Source organism: Caretta caretta, chromosome 7 (genome assembly GCF_965140235.1).
Source record: "Caretta caretta isolate rCarCar2 chromosome 7, rCarCar1.hap1, whole genome shotgun sequence".
NCBI classification, from domain to species: Eukaryota; Metazoa; Chordata; order Testudines; family Cheloniidae; genus Caretta; species Caretta caretta.
In genome coordinates this window covers 81,087,054-81,112,453 of record NC_134212.1, presented here as the reverse complement: position 1 = coordinate 81,112,453, position 25,400 = coordinate 81,087,054, and the positions used below count along the sequence as shown (strand labels likewise).

The 25,400-nt window shown below is 38.8% G+C and overlaps 2 protein-coding genes across 11 annotated transcripts in view; one reads left to right on the top strand and one right to left on the bottom strand.

Annotated features, from left to right (window-relative positions):
- CTNNA3 (catenin alpha 3) overlaps window positions 1-25,400 on the top strand; it is a 946,302-nt gene that overhangs the window by 360,380 nt on the left and 560,522 nt on the right. The gene's annotated exons all lie outside the window — the stretch shown is intronic.
- The window catches only part of LRRTM3 (leucine rich repeat transmembrane neuronal 3), a 122,920-nt gene that overhangs the window by 87,904 nt on the left and 9,616 nt on the right, over window positions 1-25,400 (bottom strand). The window contains exon 3 of one of the 2 annotated variants that reach the window (XM_075130842.1): window positions 9,318-10,979. The exons of the other annotated variant lie outside the window; for it this stretch is intronic. Within the exon in view, the coding sequence (XP_074986943.1) occupies window positions 10,974-10,979 (6 nt within the window). The 3' untranslated portion in view covers window positions 9,318-10,973. Of the gene's footprint in view, window positions 1-9,317; window positions 10,980-25,400 lie in introns of those variants that run through there. 2 annotated transcript variants of the gene reach the window in all.

The following is a 25,400-nucleotide window of genomic DNA, read 5'->3' as shown; positions in this document are numbered from 1 at the left end:
AGTTTAGTGTTCACTTATTGTGCAGTTGTGGGATTTCTGTGTGTTACATCAATTACGTTTGTAATTAACTATGATAAGAAAGTAATGTCTTATTAGGATGGTATATTTGTACTATATAAAATTAATACTATTTTAAAATTACACGAGAACTATTTTTCTTTATACACAAAAGTCTCACTTGCATTAGAAATCCAAAACACATTTGAAGGTTGTCCCCGAGGTGCATTTTGCATGCATTTCTCTTCTGGAGATCAAAGAGAGCTGTGCATGTGGAAACCCTAAGACTCAGACATTTAATAACTAGTGTCCCTGTCCCTGGATTTAGACACAAATGTATATGACTTAGATTTTTCTCTTTTAAAATGAAAAAGTTACAGTTTGAACTCATTTACTTAATAATTGTCAAAATATAGTAACATTCAGTTTTACAGCATAACCAATGAAACCGTGACCATGTCTGCTCCTTTGTATATTCAGCCATTTGCAACAGTATAATCAACTATTGCCTTCCATGGGGTGTATTTAGTCAGCAAAGAGCTCAGATGCTAAACTGTGATATACATTGTACCACAAGCAGCATATTGTTTTCATTCAGTCTTTTTAATACCTGTAGTTTTCTCTGGATATGAAGACTCTTTGTCACAGAAGCTCCTTTTTGATGTGGTTCACCTTTGATTGTGCAGAATCAACTGCTTTGAATTATTTTTCTGAATTATGTCCTGTGCACCGTTTTTTTTTTTTTTTTACAGTGTTTACTTGCAAAGTGATTTTCATGCAAAGGAATTTCATAGTGGAAGCAGTTGAATATTCACAGCAGGAAAATGTCTGTTTCCTTAAGTGGGAGGAAATGAACTTTTCACTGCACAACTCATTATTATTACCTCTGTTAACTCAATGATATTTAAAAAGTTATATTTTTCCATTACTGTGCCATTAAGATATTCTTAACTACTGTCTGTCACACTTGGGTGACAAAATGTTGTAGTAGATGTTTAACTATAGTTGCACTGTACGGTAGGTAAGGAAACGGTCTAGTTACTCAACTTAGAGTAAACTAGTGCACTTAGTAAACTTAAACTATAGCAAATTCAGGTGCATGTTTCAAAAATCCTTCATTTACAAGGTCATACACAATTAAGTAAAGTGAAGAGAATATAATTATTTAGTAGCACCTTCGTTTCTTAAAACAATCTGAGGAACAGAACTTGTTCAGTAATTATAATTTATAGGGTACTGATAGCTTAAAAAGTTCCAAGCACTTGCAGATTTCAAGGAGAACCCATGCAGCTTCAGAAAATTCTGCAGTAGCTGAAAAAAAAAATCCCACTGGCTTCCACCATGGGAATTCAGAGGCATCATCCATCATTTTAGGCGTAGGGAGGTTAACATTTTATAGTACTAATCTTCTGAGGCTCTAATTTGTACTCTACTGTGAAACTAAAAAGAAAAAAGTGGTGGTGGTGGTTAGTAAACCTGCTCTGGGGGAGTTTTTTGTAATTTTCCCTTTTTAGTTCTTTAAACCCATTAATATATTTCTGTCAGCCAAGAAGGAATAACTATAGCGAGAGCTATATTTTTGTCCATTCTCACATGCCATTTTATGGAACAAGCTTCTGCATGCAGCTGTTTTTTCCCTCAAGAAAACTGAGGAAGCATGTTTTGGCTGATTGTGAGAGGTGTGATGATTAATTACATTAATCTGTATGCTGCACTGAATTCCACTTGATTTTGCAGATTGGAAAATTATCTCATGTGAATGTTATGTTATTTAAAACATGAATTTTCATTTGTATTATGTAACATTAATACTGTTCTGTGTGTTCTGTTGTGCTATGTACTCTACAAACATATAGTAACTGAAAGTCATGAATAGTATGAATTTTTCATGCAGCCTTAATCCAAGGTGTGCTGATATAATTTTAAGTGCAGTCAGTGTTCTTGAAAGGTCCTAGGTGGATGGTAATAGAGTCCATAGTCCTCCCTTGTACAATTATGGCTTAGGCAGCTAATGTGTAAGCTTTGTCAAATTGCCTGTCACCTATGAGGTCTTAGAATTCATCCTTGTGAGGAAAATTTTAAGCGGGAGAAGATGGCTCAGTCTGCATGTCCACTCCATTTTTGGACCTCTGCTTGGATTGATGATGATGGTGCTGGGTTTCATGATGAGGATCAATCACTGGTAGGTTGACTCGAGAGCTGTGAACAGAGATTGTCAAAAGAGAATAGTTGCGGACTCTCTGTTTGAAGGTAGTGGGACTTGGCGAGCGTTTGGTCAGTCTGTCTGCATTGTTTGTTTGACTGTTCTGCAGCTGGAACATGGGACGCTGAGTAAGCAGCCGAGACAGGGCTGTGTGACTCTGACACTTTGATCAGCTCTGTTGTTTCAAGTGTCTGGTTAATTCGAGGGAATATGGAGAAGAAATGTGAGAGGCTTTCCTTCTAGGTTCAGCTCTACGTGCAATTCCATGATGGCCAGCAATCAAACAGTGGTGGTGACATGCAACTAATGTGCTGGGTTTTCTTTCCTACCTAAAGCTGGAAGGGGCTTCTTGTGCATGGATGCAAATTGGTGGCTGTGCTGGAGGAGTAAAATTCTTGCATTGGAGGGGCAAGTAGAGGAACTACTGAGAGTCAGAGGATCTAATTCAGTCTGGCCTTGGAATCTATGAGGTTAAGACCCTTGTAGCAGGACAGCCTGCCACTTTAAGAGCCAGGAGGCCTAAGTTAGCCTCACCCTGCCCTGGGTATTGGACTGCAGAAGATAAAAGCCCAGCAGTTAAATCCTGACTAGGGAGGAGAGCAGACCGATGGCTCTTAACTGAGGGGGCAGGGGGCAAGAAGCCTGGTTAAGGGTCAGGAGTTGTCTGCAGACTATTGTTTGGTCAGATGCCTTTTTAGGAGGGTAGGTTTGGCTCAGATTGTAGGTTTGATCAAAGCCCAGGTACCTGTTGATGGGTATTGAGACACTGTTGCAGCTGAGGTCAGGCTGTAGGGAAGGGAGTTGGATGCTGAATCAGCCTGGGCTGAAAATTCCTTTGTTTTTTGCTTTTCTTGGACTTTGTCTAAAGGATTTTGTTACCCCCAGAATGGGTTGAACTCTCTAAAGCAGCTTGGCTGGAGGGCCAAGCCATATGTATGACTGGAGTAGGCCAAAGAGCATGGTGGGGAAGCTGAGGCAGAGATGCTGCAATGCCACATTGCAGATTGGGGCATTCCAGGATGGTGAGTTGTGTACAATGCTATAAGTAGCTAATATGATAGAGGTATAAGGTGGGTGAGGTGGTAATTTTTTTATTGGACCAACTTCTGTAGGTGAGAGAGACAAGCTTTCAAGCTTACACAGAACTTGTTTCTCTTCTCTCTCTAATATCCTGGGACCGACATGTCTACTACAACAGTGTATACAGATATAAGGTGAAAGACAGAACAATTGTAAGGGAAATGTCTAGTCCAGATGCTTCCAGCTAGTTTCTGTGAGCACCTTGCTGTATTGTCTCTTCTGATGTCATTATTGTTGTCTAGGACATATACTGTGACACCCATGCACTAAGTAGTGCTTTCAAAAAGGAGCATTTTGCACTAGGTTACAATTTGTTTCCAGTGCTGTTCAAAATGGTGTGTTTGATTTATAAACCTTGTGGTTTGAGTCCTGGTTATCTCTGAGACAGCATCTATTCTTTCATTCCATCCCAAGAGATGAGATTAACTGAGATACACTTGCTGATAGTCCCCAGATCTGAACCATGTAGGGCTGGAGCCAGGGCTTTCTCACTGGGGATCCTCGGTTCTAGAACTTCCTTCCCCATTGACCTTCAGGGCATTTGCAAGGTATCCAGTATATTTCTATGCAGGCCTTTGCCTGAGAGCATATTATGGACGACTGAATTTTTTGTTGCAGTTGGGGAGCTGTGTTTTCTTGAGGTTTTCTTTAGCTTGACCCTTTTTGAGTTAATATCTTGATTTTTTTCAGAAGTGCTGAGCATTAAAACAATGGAACCTGCAGGTGCTCAGAAAGTCTGGAAAATCAGATGTGTTTTAATTGGCATATTTTTTAAATGATGTACATGAAACTAGAGTTTGAAATAGGCACATCTTATAAATTAAAAGGTAAATGTTCAGAAAATTTTATAAAGCTGATGAGAGAAAATACACTGACTTGTTAATGCTATGCTCATGGGATAATCTTGAACAAATACTGGAGTCCCAGATGGTTAGAAAGTTGTGTGATATCTGCTCTGTACAGTGTCTCTCTGTCATTTGTATGGGCCATTCAGTATGTGGGCCATAATGATTTCTGATATCTACTACTCTGTGGTTTTTACTCAGATGAGTGAGTTTTATGCCCATAGAAGTAATCTTGGGAAACTGAAATAGTTCCTTGAAGTGTGTGTTGCAGGGGCGGGGATTCCAACTGAGTGATGCTTCATGGGAAAATAAAATGCTTAATAAATAATACTATCTGCTACCGTATAAAAAACAGATTCTACCCTCAATCTTTATACAAACCTTCCATTGACATAGATACTTCCATTGATTTTAATTAGCTTTGGATCAGGTCCCAGAAGAGTCTGAGATATACAGCCAGATTTTTCAAAGATCATTTTTAAATGCGTATGTTTGTTGCTGTGTCAAAGACTCTTGTTGTTTTATGAGTCATCCACAAATCCCACAAAACCTTGATCTTTTCAAAAAATTTTCACCAGTTTAAAAATAGAAAAAATATACCAAAAGTTAGATGTTGGCATTATTAAAAAACAAAACAAAAACTCAGGAATACAGCAGGAAAGAGTGACTCTCAAATGGCTAAATACATATTAGAGATTAGAGAATTTGTAAAATGCTGTTCCTTGATCTATTCACTCTATTCTGTAACCTTGATAAAAGTCAAAGGTGGTCTCAACACTGGCTTTCTGTGCAGGTTGTGAAATGAAGTACATCACTTATACAAAAGAATACCAGTGACAAATCTATTTGTAGGGAGAATTTTACTTTATTTTTCCATTATTACATCTCCATTTCAGAAACTGGGATTGTTGTCCTTTTGATCTCTTTTTAATTCCCCATACAGATTAACTGTCAAGCCTCCCTCATGGGAATTCCATCTATTTGCATCTGGGCAGGGATGTGGTCTTCCAGCCAGTAGTCATCAGACTTTAAGTTGGAGATATTGGTTTACTGGAACCTTGTGAGGATGCTCTGACGATAAGTCCAGTAACAGAATAAATCATGTGTAAGGCTTTAGTGCCACAAGGAAACTTTATAGGGAAACCCAGAGTAATGAATACTAATGGGAGCAGTGTTTACAAACTAAAGAGCCAATAAAACAGAAGTGGATATTAAAACAAGGTTGGTAGTCCACCCTGGATTACTTTATTTAAGCTAATGAAATAAGGAATGGAAAACAGAAACATTTTAAAAAATCAAAAACCTTAGTTAAACAACTCTTTTTTTTGCAAATTGACTAATAAAACCCCATAATCAAATTTTCCTCCAGATACCCCACTGAGTGGTTCCCCCTTGCACCAAGTCTGACTCTTATCACATACTATGCATTAGGTAGAACTACTGAGTGCTTGTTTGCAGCCTCTTAAGGGCACAAAGTTTGGCTGGCTTGTTTGGCTAGATGGTGGTAGGGCCTATTGCTGTGAATAAGCAACTTCAGTAGTAGGAGAAAGAATGTGCTTGCAAGGCATAAATAAGTGGAGTTTTCTGAGTCTCCGTGTAAGGCTGAGGTTGTGGAGCCTAAATCACGGCAGGAGATGACCCAGATTTGCCTGCTTATGGCGCTACCTGGAATGTGAGAAAGTTCGGTTCAAATCTCTGCTCTGTCTGAGTGAGTGATTTGGGATAAAAATAAAACAAAACCCCTCCCTCTTGCTCCCAACCAGGCAGAGCAAGGACTTTAACCCTGGTCTCCCAACACTTCAGGCCACTGCACTAACAATCAGGCTATAGAGAGTGTCCATGGAAATTTTTTTTGAAAGGTCTCATTTTCATTCCAGTGTAGAACAAAAACAAATTTTGAAACATTTAAATGTTTTGCAAAACTGATTTTCTTCTCTGGCCAGCCTTAGTTGCAAGTGGGGATTCTGTTTACATGAACCCAACTAGCTCTGTAGAAAATGATTATCGATGCTCAGAAACAAATGATAACCCATGAGGTTTACATAAAGGAATCTTTTTTTAAGGGTTCGGAATTTTGTTCTTTTACTCAGATATTGTATAGTCATGACCAGGACAGGCCAAAAAAAAAAAGCACTGATAAGAGTTGGGTGAATTTTTTTTGTTCAAAAATTATTTAAATGAAAATGGCCCTTTTTTCCTCTAAAACTACATGTTTGAAGAAAATTTTGGGGGCTTTTTTGGGGGGAAATCTTGATCAGCTTTTTCTCCCATCTCTGTCTGTTTGTTTTTTCTCTCCTCCCCACCATCACCTCTTTTTCAGTGACAAAATTAAAAAGGAAAAAGTTTGGGTGGGGAGTGGCAGAGAGAAAAGATAAAAGCAAGAGAAAGGCAAGAAAATGAGATTAAAAAACAAAATATTACCAGTTTCAAACCCCCAAACATTTCCAAAGTATGGGTTTGTTGGTGAAAGTTTCAAAATGTTTCTCAAAACATTGTTACCATCTTTTAACCAGTTCTAGTACTGGCTTCATTAAATCTCTTATATAACAAGTGAAGCTTGGTGATAACACTTAAATTATTTTCTTTTAACAAAAATGGTGCAATGTATAAGTTTATAGTTAATACATTAAAAAACAGGAAGCATTAAAATGTTAGAATAGTTTAACAAAAATGGAATTAACTTTACATCTTATTACTTAGCATATATCAATGTTTTTATGGTAGCTGACCTTATGGCCAATACCAGAAATCTCCAGATCTCAAAGTGAGTCTATCTTGAGCTAAAGAGTCTAGCTTGAGCTGTTAGTACTCAAGTCAGGCCTCTTGACTTGAGTACTAACAAGTCAGAGAAAGGGCTGCATAACGTACGCTGACCAGTAGGTTATACTTTTATTTCTCAGAGATAATATACCACAGAATCAAACAAAGATACAGTTAGAGCTGGTCAAAAATGTTCCATCAAAACTTATTTATTAAACAGAATTTTTCACAGGAAGTGTCTGCTTTCATTGAAGAAAATTTTTTCAGTTGGAAAACCAAAAATTCAATTTTGTGGTTTTGATTTTTTTAATGAAAAGCCAATTTTTCTACTGAAAATCTTGAATAAATGAACATTATTTTGTTTGTTCCTCTTGGGGAGAGGGAGAGAGATGTTTTGTGACTAGCTCTTGTTTCTATTACGGTAATAGTAATATTAATTCTCTAAGGAATCGTAAATATTAATACCAATAAACTGGATGAGTTCTATAACTCAGGCCCTCATTGTGCAGAGGAAATGCCCAGTGAGTTTAATGGGAGTTTGGCTTGCCTAAAAACTGCTGGATTATGCAATGTATTGGTTAAATGTACGAGCCCAGATTGTGGTGATATCCCTTACACACACTAGTGAGCAGTGACTCAGTGGAACCATTCATGTGATGAATGCTTACCAATTCGAATAAGGAGGTCACAGTCTGACCCTTAAGCATTTTTGCTTTTTTATTTTTTTTTAGTAAACAGCTAAAATCTGTTTAAAGAAGAGCTACATCTGCCCTGGCTAATTGCATATCTGAGCAAATAGTTTTCAATACATCATTTATACAGTTAATCTAGACTGTTTTTTCTTATCATAGAATATTTACAGGTAGAGCATGATTTCCTCATTTTATTGGAGAGGTTTTTTGTGTGTTTTGTTTTAAACTTTGCTGATGGATTGTGAGTTGTTCACTCTGACAACTTGATGCTCGATATTCAAAATTGGAACAGTATTTTCATTTGGATTAGTCAGATAAGTCATGTGGAAAAACTTGTTTCCAAACTGGATGGGTGTGCATTATTGGTTATATGTATTCTATATACTAAAAATTATAAATGTGATTATGAAGTGCCCGTAAAACCTAATCACTCAAGTTTGTGGGAAGTGAACAATAAAAGGGGAGTGAAAATGGCTGTATTGAATTTATTTTAAAAAATTATTGTTTTCTGGAAAACTTTTTGCAGAATTTTTCCAACCCTAATTATTGCTTAAAAATGTGGATGTCATCTGGGTGCAAAGCTTGGTATTTGGCTAGTTTCTTGGAGCATTACTGTGAGTGGGTTGAGTACCCAGAGTGTCCAAACTCTGCATTTTCCTGGTGTTTGACATTACTGGTAATTCAAAAACAATACAACATACACCTCAGCCTAAACTTCTTCCCCGAGCTTGATTTTTCCCTAGGCTTTCTCTCTACAACCATAGTAGTCTAGTTTCCTTTCCCAAGTGAGCCACTCCCACCTCACTTATTGGTGGAGTCAATAAGAGTCACAGAGTCAGTAGAATTTCAGCAATTTTAGGCAGGATACTTGCTAACATGGTAGATCAAGAGAAGAATGCTGTCACCCATGCAGAGAAAAAGGAAAAGGTAGTTTTACTTTAAAAAGAAAAAAAAAACCTCCTGCAAATAATTTTTCAAAGCATGGAAGATGTACGCATTATCAGCATTCAATCCTGTATCTTGGCTGACTTTTTTTGTTTTGCAGTATCGAATACATAACCATCTTGCCTCTGAGTATTAATGATGTATCAACGAATATTCTATGTTAGCTGAAAGACCACAATACTGATTAACATTAACCAACGCCTACTAGGGCCTTCTTCAAGGTTGAACCTACTTCTATTTCATTTTAGGGTTCCGAATTAAACTGGTTGGAAAACTAGTCAAACTTAGCTTGTATTCTCCACACAGTAGCTGGTCTTATAGCTATCTCCATGTAGAAAGCTTATGAAATGGGAGTAATGTTCGTCTTTGGGACGTGCATTACTGCAAAAATGTTCAATGTGTTTGGAAGTTATGCTGGCAGATTTTTTGTGTTTAATATAGTGAAATAAAAAATAGGGTACAATTGCTAAACCCTAATATATTTTCCAGATTATGAAGCTTATTCTTTTGTCTCACAAGAAATATTAGCATGGACTATTATATTAACTTTTTTTTTTTGGCTAGATCACAGTGGCAAGGCTTAATTAGAGCTTGTTATTTTCAAAGTTGGAATAGATAAAGTACTGAAAGGCTGTAAGATATGCAGCTAATATGTGAACTGCCTTACATGCCTGTGCAAGGCAGAAGAAGGGTAAAAGTGCCCCTCTACTTTCTTGCTTGGGGTACTCACATGAGTAGTAGCCCAAGAGGAGTTGGCAGAAGCAGCCTCAGCACTGCTGAGCATCTCTATGGGGAAAGGATGGGCATGGTTGAGGAGTGGGCAGAACACTAGCTCCATCCCCTCCACCAGTAATTCACGAGCAAATACTCACCAGCAACCACACATCACGCAACAGAACCACTAACCCAGGAACCTATCCTTGCAACAAAGCCCATTCCCAACTGTGTCCACTTATCTATTCAGGGGACACCATCATTGGGCCTAATCACATCAGACACACTATCAGAGGCTCATTCACTTGCGCATCTACCAGTGTGATATATGCCATCATGTGCCAGCAATGCCCCTCTGCCACATAGATTGGTCAAACTGGACACAATAAAAGAATAAATGGACACAAATCAGACGTCAAGAATTATAACATTCAAAAACCAGTTGGAGAACACTTCAGTCTCTTTGGTCACTCGATTACAGACCTAAAAGTGGCAATTCTCCAACAAAAAAAAACTTCAAAAACAGACTCCAAGGAGAGACTGCTGAATTGGAATTAATTTGCAAACTGGATACAATTAACTTAGGCTTGAATAGAGACTGGGAGTGGATGGGTCATTACACAAAGTAAAACTATTTCCCCATGTTTATTTCGCCCCCTCCACCTTCCACTGTTCCTCAGAGGTTCTTGTTAACTGCTGGAAATGGCCCACCTTGATTATCACTACAAAAGGTCCCCCCCCACGTCTCCTGCTGGTAATAGCTCACCTTAAGTGATCACTCTCGTTACAGTGTGTATGGTAACACCCATTGTTTCATGTTCTCTGTCTTTATAAATCTCCCCACTGTATTTTCCACTGAATGCATCCAATGAAGTGAGCTGTAGCTCATGAAAGCTTATGCTCAAATAAATTTGTTAGTCTCTAAGGTGCCACAAGTACTCCTTTTCTTTTTGCGAATACAGACTAACACGGCTGCTACTCTGAAACCTATATTTTTACAGGAGAGATTTTGGCCCTATATCCTTAATGCATGTTAGTTTAACGTAATTTATGCCTTTTTATTGTAGGAGCCTGTTCATCTCATCAGCCTGTTCACTTGTGTGCCTGATTCGTAGGTTGGACAGGATTAGTCAGTCACAGGCACCACAGTTCAGTTTCAATACCCCATTGTTGGTGTAGTCATATACGTTGGGATCAAAATCGGCGGTTTTTTTTTTTTTTTTAATTGCAAACCTAGGCTTTTGGGAACAATATCTCTGAAGTCTATAATATCGTATCAGATAGGACTAATGCTAGAAACCCAAAAGAGGTATTTTTAATGGAGACTGCAACTGTTTTTTAAGTCTAGCATCATAAACATAAAGCTGACACATTAACCCAGAGTCAACATTTCCTAAATCTAAACGTTGATGTAAAAGAAGAACTCTGGACTCAAAGTGGGTGAGGTAATATCTTTTATTGGACCAACTTCAGTAGTAAAAATAAAATATATTACCTCATCCTCTATGTCTCCCCAATATCCCAGGACTGACACAGCTACAACAATGCTGCATACAAATCTACACTCAGTCATTTTAGTAGGAAACTATTTTCGGAAATTTTTCTGAATAAGTCTCCAAAACAGAATTTGCAGTTGTAAAAACAATCATCCATGCATCCACTTCCGGTCTGCAGTCTGCTTTGATATAATAAGTCTTCAGATTAAAGGCTCATCAGTCACAAAGTTGTATAGGGCTTTTAATACTATAATTAGAAACATAGGTTAGTGACACATGCTGGTCATAATTGCTGTATTGGATATTGTGGGAATTTTATTCCATTACTCTAATGAAAAGAATACAGAACAGTCCAAGTCAGTGATGTTCTGCTGACTTGCAGTCAGAACAATATGTTTACTCTGAAACTCTTCAAACCACCTTAATTTGCATCATATTTGACAAGCTATCAAAAAAGCTTTTAGGCCTACAGGCTTTCTGTGGTGATTAGGAACATTGCTTAAAGAAAAGTAGTTTATGTGCTGGTGGGCCCCAGATCTTGAAGCAACACTTTTAAAAATACAATTCCCATCACAACATAATCCTAATAACCACAAAATAAAAATAAAACACATGAAAGTATTTCATTATGAATTAAAGGTGGCCAGGCATCCTTATTTCTTCCCCTTCCCATGTCTCCTTGTCTCTACCTTCTTTTCTCAGATAAAATCAGTTTTGCGTATGGTGTGTGTGTGTGTGTAGATATATTCCCCAGCATAGAAGCAAAAAAACACACCCCCTCCCCCCAAAAAAACTTTGATGAGTAAAATATTAAGGCTGAAAGTGTTTTTGTTTTTGTGGGGAGGGGAGTGTCAGATAACACCCCAAAACAATGACAAAGTTCTACATCTTTTAAAAAACCCCAGATGCAAGATGTTTGCAAATGCATAGGAAAATGATCCATCCAGTTCTCTGCAGCTGTGTGATCGCTTTTGACTCACTAGCAACCAGTCTAACTCATGTCGCCCACCCAACTTCAACTTTGTATGCAAAAGACAAGTGGCATGATTTTTTTTGGTACTTTTCAGCAATGTTCTGAGTTAAGGGTGAGTTAGAGTTTTGGGATCTAGGTTTTAAAGGGGGAAATGTGTTTACTGCGTAAGTGGAGACAATAGCCATCTGATAAGATGGAGAAAAATGTGCTTAAGCAGATCTGGTGATGTGGAGAGCCTGAGGCTAAGGTGCTATCTTTAGTATAGTTGAAGGAGCAGGAATTAGTTACTGTCTGGGCCTCTTAGGCTTCACCAGAATGGAGCATCGGTTAGAAATTCAGGTGTGCACCTCCCTGGCCTCTTGCAAGTTTGAGCTGTCTCAGCACCTCACACAGCCCCTAACAGAGCAGCTACAGTGTCTTTGCTACTAGAAAATACTTGTACAGATGAGCAGATATTTCACAATCAATTAAAATAACCCAAAACATTCATATCCAGTTGGGAGAGCTCATCCTAAAGCTCACTGAAGAATGAAAGGGATAGCTGAAAGTTCCATGAAGCTGCTGTTGTAGTAATAACTTGTGTAGATCACCACTTAATGTGAAAACATTAACCAGGCACCAGTCATGTGCCCAGGGGAGGAATACTTTGAAATAAAATCATTCTATAACTTTTTTTGAATAAAGGAGGCAGCATGTTCCAGTGGGTCATGCTTGAGACTGGAAGTCAGGAGACTTGGTTTCTGGTCCAGCTCTGCCATTGACTCTCAATGAGCAAACCAGTTAACCACATGGTGCCTCTTTTTAGTCTTTTATAAATAATAATTAATTAATTACCCAGCCTGGTGAAGTGCTTTGAAATTCTGTAATGAAAGGTGATACAATGTTTTTGTTGTTAAAATTATTTAGAGGAGTGAAATTGATTTCTAATTACAACAACTTTATTTTATTATGTAGCAAGAGGCGGGGGAGGTTAAATTCTTAATTAAAAAAGTCTAAAAGAATTAATAAATAGCTGACTTCATGAGCTATTACTTTGAATTAGAATTTGCTGGAAAATCAAGTAGCTTTTTTCTTTGATACAGAAACTAATTGTATAAGAATAATAATTACTTGCTGGAGTGACATCTTTTATTTCTTACATCAAGCAAAGCAAAGGAATATGTAGTTTTTTTTTCAGAGTACAATGCAATGGAAAGCAAAGCTGTGTCTTTATGGCCTTATCTACTGCTAAACATTTTTCAAAAGAATATAAGGGAGAGCAGGAGAGAAACAAATCTGGTTTTGACTCAGGGCAGGAGTCACTCAATTTTATTTAAAAAAAATGGCTTTCACTGGCTTTCTAGACCGTGCAGCAGGGGGTCCATGAAGAATCCAGTAGCCTAAATTCTCCTTATCTTAGCAGTGGCATGGTCAGGGCTGTTCCCTATGTCATAATGTTGCATGTGTCCTTTCCTGACACACATCTGGACTTGCTAGGGTGAGGACAACAATCCAGAGCCTTACAGAAATGAAATGTTCAAGGCTGTCAGCATGAAAACTTCTGAGAGAAGGTGTAAAAACAGTTACCCTCTCACCTTATGCTGAACAGTGGTCACCAAACTTATACTTCTCTGGAGGCTTGGGACGCTATGAGGGCATTATCAGCATTTCTTGACCTATAGGTCAACATGGCCTGAGACCTTAAAGCTGCATCTTGTAAGAGGAAAAATAAAGACTCTATCTAGTCATCCTCTTTGCTAAATAGGTTGACCAGCCTTGCATGGTGCAGAAGGCAATCAGTGTATTCTGATCAATCAAGGCATTTTGAGAGGAGCGTATAAAAAGGGACTCCCACTGAGAAATCCTTTTTTCCCTGGAGTGTTATCTTCCTTTACACATTCTATTTACAATCATCATCCGTTTTCTACATGCTGGATCACAAGTGACCCAATGAAATTTAATAGAGACGGTATAGAAAGGTTGCCGGTTTAGTCAGTAGGTCTAGTGGTCAGGACCTGCTGCTCCAGTCTGTCTCTTTGCCCAATGTGTCCAGGACCCCTGGATGGAGTTTAGCTGGGTCAGCTTCCTTATCAGGAAGCCTCTAGTCCTGCCCATCCCAAGGCTCAGCATATGGGAATCTGGGGTGGGTAGAGAGACCCAGGCCCTCCCACTTTACCAGGTCCCAGTCCAGTGCCTTGAACATGTAACAGCACGGGCTGTCCTCTGCTTGGCCCACATCTTTTTCACTTTTCCCTGGGCCACTTCTTACCCCACATGATGTCTCAGTATTGGCTCTGGCTGCTGTTTGATTATAGTTCTTTGCTCCAGACCTTCAGAGTTTCAGGGCTGATGCAGGCAACCCTCTGATGCCCCCACCCATGGTTCTCCCTTCCTCTGGAATGAAGTCTCAAAGGTTGGGGGCCAGGGAGGAGAAGACTGGCAGCCATGACCTCCTCAGTAAGAGGTCCTTCTCTTGTCTCAGAATAGTGCTTCTCCCAGAAATGCCTCCTTTCCTTTTTCCCCACCTACTTGAGCTGCTGGAACTTTTTTTTTTAATACCGCTCTTCTCTCCAGGAGCATGCTCAGCAGTGCCTAAGGGGTGGAACTTTCCTGGCCCAGTACCGCTCCAGCCTTTCCCCTGCCTTTGCCTTAGTGAGTGGTTTGTAAACCCCATCGCTGAGAGGAATTGCTTATGTTTTACCATATTATACTATATTAAGGACCTGGTGCCACTACTGACAGTTAACATCCTCTTTTGAAAATCGCCATGTCCTATGTTCCACTTTTGGTGTGAAACAAGAGCACAGATCACCACAGTTCTGTAAATTTGAGAGTCCTGAGTCCACTGTATTATCCTTGTGGGACTGAAGGAGAGTGTGTGGCCGCAGTTTGTCATGTCAGTTGGTGATCCGGTGAGGCTGCCCGTCAAGGCCTCCCTAAAACTTAAGCCATACACGGAGTCCTCCTCTGATGCTGTGTACTCCCTCACATATGCCTCTAGCATTGGCAGCATTGGCAAAGTTGCCATATTGTCATTTTCAGTCTTCTCCAGTCTCCCATTCACGTGTCCCATCTCCGAAGTGTGTGAAGATCATAGGGGGTGGGGAGCAGTTATTGCTGTTCAGAGCACTGTAACTTATTCTGCAGACTGTACTGAGAGGGGAACATGGTGTACTGAGCATCTGTAACATGAGCCTTACCACATCCCAGTAACCATGCCCCTCTTGCAGTACAGATAGGCTTGCTCATTGTGGCTGTGTCTGGAGGTGTTTCTTTTTTGAGGAAATGGTACTGCTTAGCTACTTTTCCCCACTGCTTGGCTTCTCTGCCCTGAATTTCTGGGAATTTTAACCTCTCAAACTGCATCATAAGATAGTTTTATGTAAAATTGATAAGATAGCACTAAGTTTCCTTTTCTGAGAGTATTAATTTATGAATATGATGTAGAAGGCTGAACTTTTAGAAACCTATCTTAGCCCTGGTCTACACTGCGGTGGAGGGGGGATCAATCTAAATTATGCAACTTCAGCTACGTGAATAACGTAGCTGAAGTCGACATACTTAGATCGACTTACCGTGGTGTCTTCACTGCGGTGAGTCGACCGCTGCTGCTCCCCCATCGACTCCGCCTGCGCCTCTCGTGGCGGTGGAGTACAGGAGTCGATGGGAGAGCACTCGGGGATTGATTTATTGCATCTAGACTAGACGCAATAAATCGACCCCTGCTGGATCGATCACTGCCTGCTGATCCGGAAGGTAGTGTAGACATACCCTCAGACTTTGTGGTAAGCATATTTGCAAAAGCACCCATTGTGTGTACAGCACTGGTAAGCTCCAGGCATGTCCATTTTTGGCTTATATGGAACATTTATCCTCTGAAGAACTGTTGGTTAATATTTGCTATCTAATCAAATAACCAGAATGGAATGAATGGTGGAGAATTTCGATTAATGAGTGAGAGATTTTCTAACCTATAACAAGAGTCCCCAAAAATTTCCACTGCATTCATGTTATTGGCCTAAAGGTAAAGAGTTGAATATTGCATTCCAAATCCCCGCCTTAAGCCATCCAGAATGCTAACAAGGAGTTGAAAACCTGAGAGTTTATCAGATAATTGCCTCCGCATCACTGCTTCTCTGGGTCATTTGGAGAATTACTCTAAACTGGGCCATGAGAAAAATGTACAATATTTTCATGATAGGAAGCATCTTGTGTAGACAGGTGGCAAGTAAAATGATAAACTGCTTCAAAGATATTAGAAAATATGTTGAATGCCTTAGCATATTTTTTGCCTTTGGCCTGGGGGAGAGAAGTACAGGCTGAGAAAGGGTGTGGTCTCTAGAGGTGTCAATTAGCTGCCTGGATTCAAGGATTTCCTTTCATTGCCTCACAAGTCAGAATCCACCACTACAATCCTGTCTTTGCAATTTGAAAACATCACATGTTTGTTTGCCCTAAACTGCATCTTATTGAAGTTCCAACTCCACAGGCTGTAGGCTACAATATTGGAATTAAACTCCCAAACGTTAAAAAGGAAGTAAATAAAGGGAAGATTAATGGTCACTGACATGGCTATTGGCTCCACTCCCTTTGGTTCTGAAAATCTTGATTTCTGGAAAGTTAATGGAATTAGGAAAGCATAAGGCTGTTGCTATTATCTTGTTGTTGCCATATTCGTTATTACTACTGTCAAGGAAAACAGCACTTCATAAAGAATAGCCTGTGTCTGTGCTGGTGGTTAACCTGAGAAAGCTAATGATCCTACTGAAAAACTCAAAGGGCACAAGGTCTTCTCCATTAAAGAAAATCAAAATCATGCTAGAGATAGGGAAAAATGTTTCTTCACTGTCCGATTTTTTTCTCTGCTTTCATAAAGGGGACGTAAAGATAATGGATCTACCCCCCTGCTCCCAGTAGAATACCCTTAGTGCATGGGTTTTGCTGAGTAGCACAAGCCACCATCTGACAATCCCCATCATAGGATATGAGCCGAGTGAATCCAGGAAGGAAAAGGAGGGTGTGGCTGGAGCATTGCTGCATTTTAGGTAATCTTAGCAGGTCTTATTGGGCAGCTGAATATAAATTAGGGCAGTTCTGAGGTTTGTCTAACCTACCTATGAGGCCAGCAGACTCCTTCACAGCCTAAGAATATAGGTAGGTCTGAAACCACAGAAAAGAAAATGTCTTAATAAAAGGAAAAATTTCAGCTTTATGGATCAGAAAAACTTCTGAATCCTCAGGAGACCTCAGTGCAAAAAATTAAATAAATGGCTTGATTCCAGGCTGAGATGTCCTTTCCAAAACTACACAGGGATCTAAATATCATATTTTACATACAAAGGACTGATCCAAGCCTATTGAAATCAAGATCAGGTCCATGTAGCATCTTTAATCCAAGATCACAAAATGCTTTACAAATATTGAATGAATAAGCTGTACAGGTCTTATAAAGATTTTACAGATGGCTAAACTGAGAAACAGGAAAGGAAAAGGCTAGATTTTCAATTGTCCACCATTTTTGGATGCCAAATTTGAGACCATTTTATTCTAGACTGTTTCACATCCTATTTCATCCCCACAGACCTGCAAAGCAAATTCTCATTTAAAAATCTCCTCCATACTTCCTCCATCTGTGTTGGTGCCATACATCACCATGATATATTTGCAAATGCTAAATTAAATGTGAATTTTCACTGCACTTTCAATTCTGCTGCATCTACTGCCTGGAATAGATTTTCTATCAGAATTGCAGCTGTCCCCCTTCTCATCTCTCCTCCCAGACTTGTCTGAATTCTTTCAGCAAAAGTATACTTAATGATTTATTCTAAAAACAATTTGTTAGTCCCCTAATATGCTGGTTTTGTTTTGTTTGGGAGGGAGGGTCTCAAGTCACCATTTCCAGTGCTGATACAAAATGGGGTTCACTCATTTCATTGTATTGAAAAGAGGGCACAGCTAACAGCACAGGTTACAAATATTCAAGGGATTCTTTACCAAAATGACAGGTTTCAGAGTAGCAGCTGTGTTAGTCTGTATTCGCAAAAAGAAAAGGAGTACTTGTGGCACCTTAGAGACGAACAAATTTATTTGAGCATAACCTTTCGTGAGCTACAGCTGCACTGAATGCATCCGATGAAGTGAGCTGTAGCTCAAAAAAGCTTATGCTCAAATAAATTTGTTCATCTCTAAGGTGCCACAAGTACTCCTTTTCTTTTTGCGAATACAGACTAACGGCTGCTACTCTGAAACCTGTCATTATGCAAGACACTGAATTTAGTCGTATGGAGTGGAAAGTCCACTGAATGCATCCGATGAAGTGAGCTGTAGCTCACGAAAGCTTATGCTCAAATAAATTTGTTAGTCTCTAAGGTGCCACAAGTACTCCTTTTCTTTTTACCAAAATGCTTGTTCTTATTTGGAAATCTTACAGGAAAGGAAGGAATCCCTGTCCCAGAATGTAGGTTATAAATCTTGGATTAAACTGTCTTGAAATAGTCCTATTAAATAGACCCAAAGTGCATTATGGCACTGAGGAAAAAGGAGTCACAGATTATTCAGCTGTAACTCTGAGAGAGCCTGTTATAACCATGCATTTTAATTAACCAGATCAGCTGAAGAAATGTTGTCTATACACTGCAGTATAGCTGTCTGCCTTGTAAAGTACCCTGTCGATAAATAGAGGACTTCTTTTTCTGAGGCTGCCATTCCCCCAAGCCTTTTCAAGTACATAGAAAAAATGGAAGATTTTTTTTAATAATTAAAGTACTATGAAATTAGCCTTAGGCAAATCTGCTGCCTTTTTCCAGTGTAAAGACGTCTTGGCTGTAATATACATGTGGTACCACAATAAATCATTGACATTAACATTACAAATCAATTTGGTTGAAATGTGAGACTGCTTCAAAACCCTGACAGTGGCAGCACTATCAAAATACAGAGTGGCTTTAGGAAATCAAATGCTTTCTTCTAAATTAATCAGAATACTGTTAAACTAAGGCCAGTAACTCAGCAATAACCTAGATATTGATTTATAGTTCAGAACTCTTCTTTGAACATTATGATGATGTTTCATGTAAAACTTGTCTGGCTTGCTGGTACAGGTTTCATAACGAAGGTGTGGATTTTGGAAATATTGCTTGATTTTAGCTTTAAGGAAATCAGTTGTTTCACTATAGCTCACATGTCTCTTATTACAAAATCAGTGTAGTTCTACTTGAGAACCATAAACAAAGGTTTCAACCTTACAACATCAATTCTCCATTTAAAGAAATTACTAAAAAATAACATAGGACTAAATGGTTTTAACCAATATCAATAATATTGGCCTAGAAACAAAAGATATTGCCCAAGACAGAAACCAAAAGGTGCATAACATTGACCTTGTTACCAGTATGATAGTTAATATTAGGAAAGGGGTCATGGAGCAGGGCAGAAACCAGTAATGAAGGAAGTGTGTATATAAATTCTGCCATAATGAGACAACGTACTATATAAATCACTTGCACACAGAGCTGGGAGCAGAACCCTGGATCTTTTACCTACTAAAGGACAGGCCTCTACCACTTAAGCTAAAGGACAACTCATTTATCTGGGGGAGGTGGCTGTAGGTCCCTTTTCTTCTCTGTGGACCAGATGGCCACATCACCCACGCAGGCACTCAAAGCCAGGGCTTGCCACTACTAACAGATACAATCTAGAGCCAGTTAGCATGGTGCTTGTGAGGGTACTTATATGTCCTTTTACAGGGAGGATGGATGTAATGATTAGTGATCAATAAATGAAATTAAACATTCTGACTATATTAACTATTCAAGCCATAGTTAACATGAAACAGTTATGCACTTGAGAGTTTGCTTGCTTCTGTGCTTGAATTTGGTTATAGCCAAAGGACCTTTTTTCCAACTTGCATTTCTCAATGAAACTTTTAGATACAGGCAAACTCCTGTGTCCCTTATGAATAAAAATATTCAACTGTGTCACCTTAACTACCATCTGTTAATGTCTGACAGTTAACACAGAAGTTGCTGTGGCCAAATTATAGCTGCCCTAGATGAAGAGAGTTCCCTCTTGTAGCACTCCTAAGACTGCACTCCATGAGCGTGTACTGCAGGGATTTTTGCATTTTTGCTGGAGCTGTTGTCAGCACTGCGTCCCTCGCAGAGGTTGTGGCTGGGTGAGGTGGTAATGAGGCAGTGGATCTGTGTCCCCAATACTTCATTCTCTCTTCCTTACAGTGCAGTTCCACCGGAAATACAGTCGGGTCCTTTGATTTAAGGAGTCTAAGTGGTAAATGGGGGTAAAGAAGTTGCATGCATGCAATGAGGAGCCAACATTTCTTTTTGCCTATCGAGTTTCTTATTTTCTTTCTACCTGGCCACCCTTACCCATTTCTTTTCTAGTTTGGAGAGTCAGAGCAACCTCCATCCTGCCTTTCTGCTTTATCTTTTTCCCATCTCTTTTTCCCCCATGTTCCTTTCTTGTTACCTACTGAAAATTAAAATCTCTATTGCTGGAATACACTTTCCCGTGTAACTCTTGCTCTGGAGGTATAGTCAGATGAGGAATTCTGTCCTTTGCTTCACAATTAACTAACATTTATTTGTGTCTGGGAGCTCCTTTGCAATTGGAAGTGCATTTGTTTGGGAGTAAGGAACTTTGGAGACAGAAGAATCTTTGCTGGATTGGGGTCTAGGGCTTTCAGAGAAGCTGACATCTATCTGTAGCCTTTGGAGTCTCTCTCATTTCTGAGATATAAAACATTAAAACAGAAAAGAAGATTATGAAGAGGCAGAAAAGCCTGACAAAGTAACAAATGGTAACATTTTACCCTATTGTAAAAATATGCCTGACCTGAACAATCTTTGTAGATTCACCTAACCTGGGACTGTGGAATTCTTCCACCGTAACACAGCTCTCTCCACAGGCATGACCGCATTAAAAATCTGTTCGGGGTGGAGAACCGCAGTGAAAATTAATAAGAAGTCCTGTTGCTGACACATTGAAAGGAACTAGATAGTAAACTGTTGGTGGGAATATGACATGTTCCCCTCATGGTTGCACTTATTACTTTTTTCACATCCTTCCATGGATATTATTAATGAACTAACCTAGAGCAGCCTTTCAATATCATAGTGAAAATGCATGAGCTCAAGCGTGTTCCACCACTTATCTCTATCGTTACGATGACGAAGGAAGAATTTTTTTTTTGTCCAGATCTGGTGAGTAGAACTCTTCCCAGCTGCCTTTAAGTCAAATTTTGACAGCATCCTTTGTTCTACTTAAAGCCTCTTCTCCTGTACAAGTTCAAAGAACTAAATGTACATAAAGAACCTCATGTTCTTCTGTGGCAGAGTTTTGCTACCTGTGGGTATCTACTAGCATAGCTTCCCATTGGAGCCCTTCTGTCTGCTGGCTGCCTGAGGAGTGAGTGTTTCACAAATTTAGCAGCTGTGACTGACTTCAGCTTCAAACAAATGTTTAAATAATGTTGCTTGATGGCAGGCTGCAGTAAGCTCCATGCAGTGGATGTCTGAGTTTTAATCAACGCCACCATACCAGACAGCTAGCAGTCAGACCGAATGCCACGTTAGATATTTTGGGAGTCCTGGGGGATAGGGAAAGGCAGCCTCTCTTGGAAAGTGTTTTCTATACATTTAGGGAAGCTTGTATTTTTGTATCTTCTTCCTTTTTTTGATAAACAGGGTATTGCAATGAATATAGGCTAATTTCTTAAGCATATGGACTAAATGGAAATGATGAATACTTGTAATGATTTCTCAGTACAGAGTCTGTATCTGGGAGCATTTTCTTTTACCACCTCATAAATGACTTGGAGCCACTAAGGTTATAGTGCTCAATAAGGATTTAAATTTAATTGAAGTCCTCTGTTCTTTACTGACAAAATGTATTTTACACACTAGATGGATGTAATTAGTGTGATGAGGCTTTAAAAGAAATTGGCTTTGTTAAATTTAGTATTTGCCATGTCAGTTTATACATGAAACCAAACCATACAAATCACTAGTTCTATGGGATTGGGGAAAGAAACCAGTGATTTTTATGTAGAGTTTCTGATATGGAGTGGCTTTAATTCAAAATACTATTAAAATCCAAATAAAACATAGTCTCAAGTTTGATTATTCAACCTACTATTAAAATTGTTTTACACTGCCATAAAAAGATTATTCCTATTGTAAATGGACCATCTGATTTATATATTGTAGTAGGTGAAGAAAAGACAGCTTCCATTTTACAACAGAGAGATTTCTGTGATTGTGTTCTTATTAAAACATTCATAAACACATCCCCAACAGAATACTGCTGGTTTATGCTACAGATGATTTAAGGACATGCAGTTCACAGTTACCTTTCTCACTACAAAGTCACCACCTTCTGGTCAACTGGGCAATAGTTTATTATTTAAAAATAACTTCATGTTCACCAATGACATTAGTTATAGAAATTCAGAATGTTGAGAGACTGTATTTGTGTTTAGATTTCCTTAAGCTATAAAATGAATGTTTGGAAAAAGCTTTACTAGAAAATATCAAATGCATACTGCTTCACAGAGCTAACTGCTCCCCTATAGCAGCTCGATTTTTATTTTTGACATTCTGTTGTTGATAACGTTAAACCAATAATGAAGATTTAGAATTTGTAAAGCCTTAATGTGGGACTCTATTTAAAGGAAACACATATGCTTTTATCATATGTTCTTATAGCTATTCATTACAAAACATATTTTTATGTGGTCATTTTGATTTAGGTAGATAGAAACTTACTATCCAAAATCATAGATGTGTGAAGGGGAAGTGTTTTTTAAACAAGGGCAAATAAACTATGTGGCAATAGCAATGTACAGTATTATTAATACTACCAGGTAGATTTTGCTGCATGCCCAGTATAATGTTGACATTGTAGCTTAGAAATAACTGTCAAGTGTGATCTTGCACTTAATATTGAATCTGAATTCAAATAGAGAAATAACAAAAAATAAGAAACTAGTTAATCACAGCTGTAGAGGCAATTAAGGACTGGCTCCACAGTTCCTACTCAGTACTGTATACTATGAATCTCTCTGGTGTTATGAAATTGGAAGACAGTATATTGCAGTGTGAATCACAGCTGCAATATGTGACCCTAATCTGTGAATGGTGAATTGCTAATATGTGGTATGTATTTGTATTCAGTATACTATAGTGTGAATGAGAAGAAGCTGGTTGGTATAAGGTAATGCAGAATAGAACCTAGTGACTCATATATTACTATATTTCTAGAACACTGTGATGTGGAAGGATATTATACTCTGAGTAACATTCTGTGATTTTCAGTAAAAATCTAATATGCTGGAATATTAAACTGAACTTGATACGCCTTAGAGAGAGGAAAAAACCTGTTCTCAAATAATCACTAAATGTTTTGGGTGAGTATGATACGATAGCAATTAATAGTGGACTAACTAGCTTGGTTAAAATAAGAACTTCTGAACCTTTGTCAAACACTCAAACCAAGCCCCAATAAAACTTTTTTCTAAGGCTCAAATAAGCTCAGTTACTTTAAATATATAGAGAGAATCATCAGTAGCCACTCTTTATACATCCTATTTTCAACCACTTTCCTCCTCCACCAAAAAGCAACTAATTTTCCTGAAATTTTGCTGCATCTCATCCCAAACTAGAAGACAAGAACCTGGGATAGATAGGCCATTGGTCCGACCCAGTTTGGCCATTCTTATGTTCTTAGAGTTTCTAGGAAGACTAGTAAAAATCAGAAATGCTGGTATAAATAGATTTCAATGGAACTATGATTGTACGGAGATGAGGACCTTGCCATGGTGTCCTGAACATTTACTTGGAATTCATAACTATTTCTGGCTCAGCCTAGAAATGGTTAGGGGAAGAATTGGATGCATGGGAAGAGAACACTGGCAGGGCATGGAGGGTGGGATGAAGGAAGTACAGGAACCAGCAGGACATTAATGGAGTGCGAGGGATTGAGTGAAGTTTGGAGGAGTGGTACAAAGAAGTAGGTGAAGGGACAGGGAAAAAGCAGAGGCTCTTATCTACGTTAATTTTTTTTTTTTTTTGGAAATGTAATGTTAAGCACTTAATACAGCGAAGACTTCCACTCTGGAATCTATTCCACTGAGATATAACTGTTGTCCCTCACCTCTGATAGACTTGCCAAAGCCTTCAGCAAGGTAGCCTTGCTTAGATGGGCCTTATATAGACTGTCAGAGCAAAGAATCCCATCTTGTGAAGGAGCTTAAACACCCACCAAATTCAAACTTTTCGGGGAAGATTTTTAGACACAAAGGGCAGTTAGATGCTCAACTCCAACTGAAAGTCAGTGGGAGATTTACCCAGCATTAATTGTGGCATAGGTGGTTAAGGAAGAATCACAGAAGTACTTCAAAAGCTCTTTTCACGGAGTATCCTTGTCATACCCATACACGGTAGCTGACAGCCTGCCACTTTGACATTAACAGCAGAATTAATACCTCTGAAACTCAGCACTGCTGGGTATATATAATATTATATCCTCACTGATTCATCATAACTAGCAGCATGACATCAATGCAAGAAGTACTAAAAACCATTATGCGGGAGGTAACAAAATAGTCAACGCAAAAAGTTTGAATTGTTCACAGATCAATTCATACCCAGATTTCCATGCAGATACCTGTAACATCTCCAGAAAATAACTCTTATCCACGCTGAAGGCAGATGTAAGGTAAAAATGGGTAAAAGATTGGTACCAAGGTTTATATATGCCCAGAGCACTAGATGGGAATATTAAAAAAATCTAAATATATAAATATTTTTGGAAATGCACAAATCTTTTTTCTCTGAGTAAGAACTTAAGCACTTTTTACTTAATTACCCCCTTTTAGCATATGTGTAACCACTGGGGAAATGGGACATGTACCCACAACCCTTTACTATAACTACAGGACTCACACATTCCCACTCTTGAGCACTCCCCTCTTCAACTAATATTACATGGTGGCACCTACACTAGTAGCCATTAAAAATTTACCAACAGTTGCCACACCATGGTATTGACTATACCACAGTTATAACCTATTACAAATATAGGAAATGCTGCCATATGCCATAACTGTTAGAAAATGCTGACTTAATAATGGTGACTGCTACATGCTCATTGCTTTAACAAGGTGTGCTAGTTTCTAAGATGTGAAATTTTCTAATTGCACTGTTAATTAAAATATTGGTCCACAGCTGGTCATCTCTCTGTAGAGCTACTGCCAGAGTATCTTTAATTCATGTATTTCCTGTTTATAAGCCCTTCGGAATAGTCATGTGACGAAACTTTTCTGCACCCTATTGTCCTCATGTCATGCCATTATGCCACCAGTTAGATTGGCTACCGGTTAGCCTGATGAGAAAATTTAAATCTTTACCCATATAATTTTTTTCTGTGATAACATCAAATCTTGCAAGGTGAGATGGGAGAAAAATCAAGACATGAAATCACCAATGTAATGGGACACCTGAAGACAAACACCTGAGTACATACTTGTCATCACAGTTTTCTATGTTCCTCCTGAGTCATAGTTAAATGAATATTCAAGTAGATTAAGGGACACTGTACTCTAAAGTTGCCATCTTTCAGATGAGGTGGAAAGTCAAAGCCATTGACTCCATCTGGCAATTAAAGAGCTTGTAGTATTTTCCAGTATAGGTAGTGAGACTG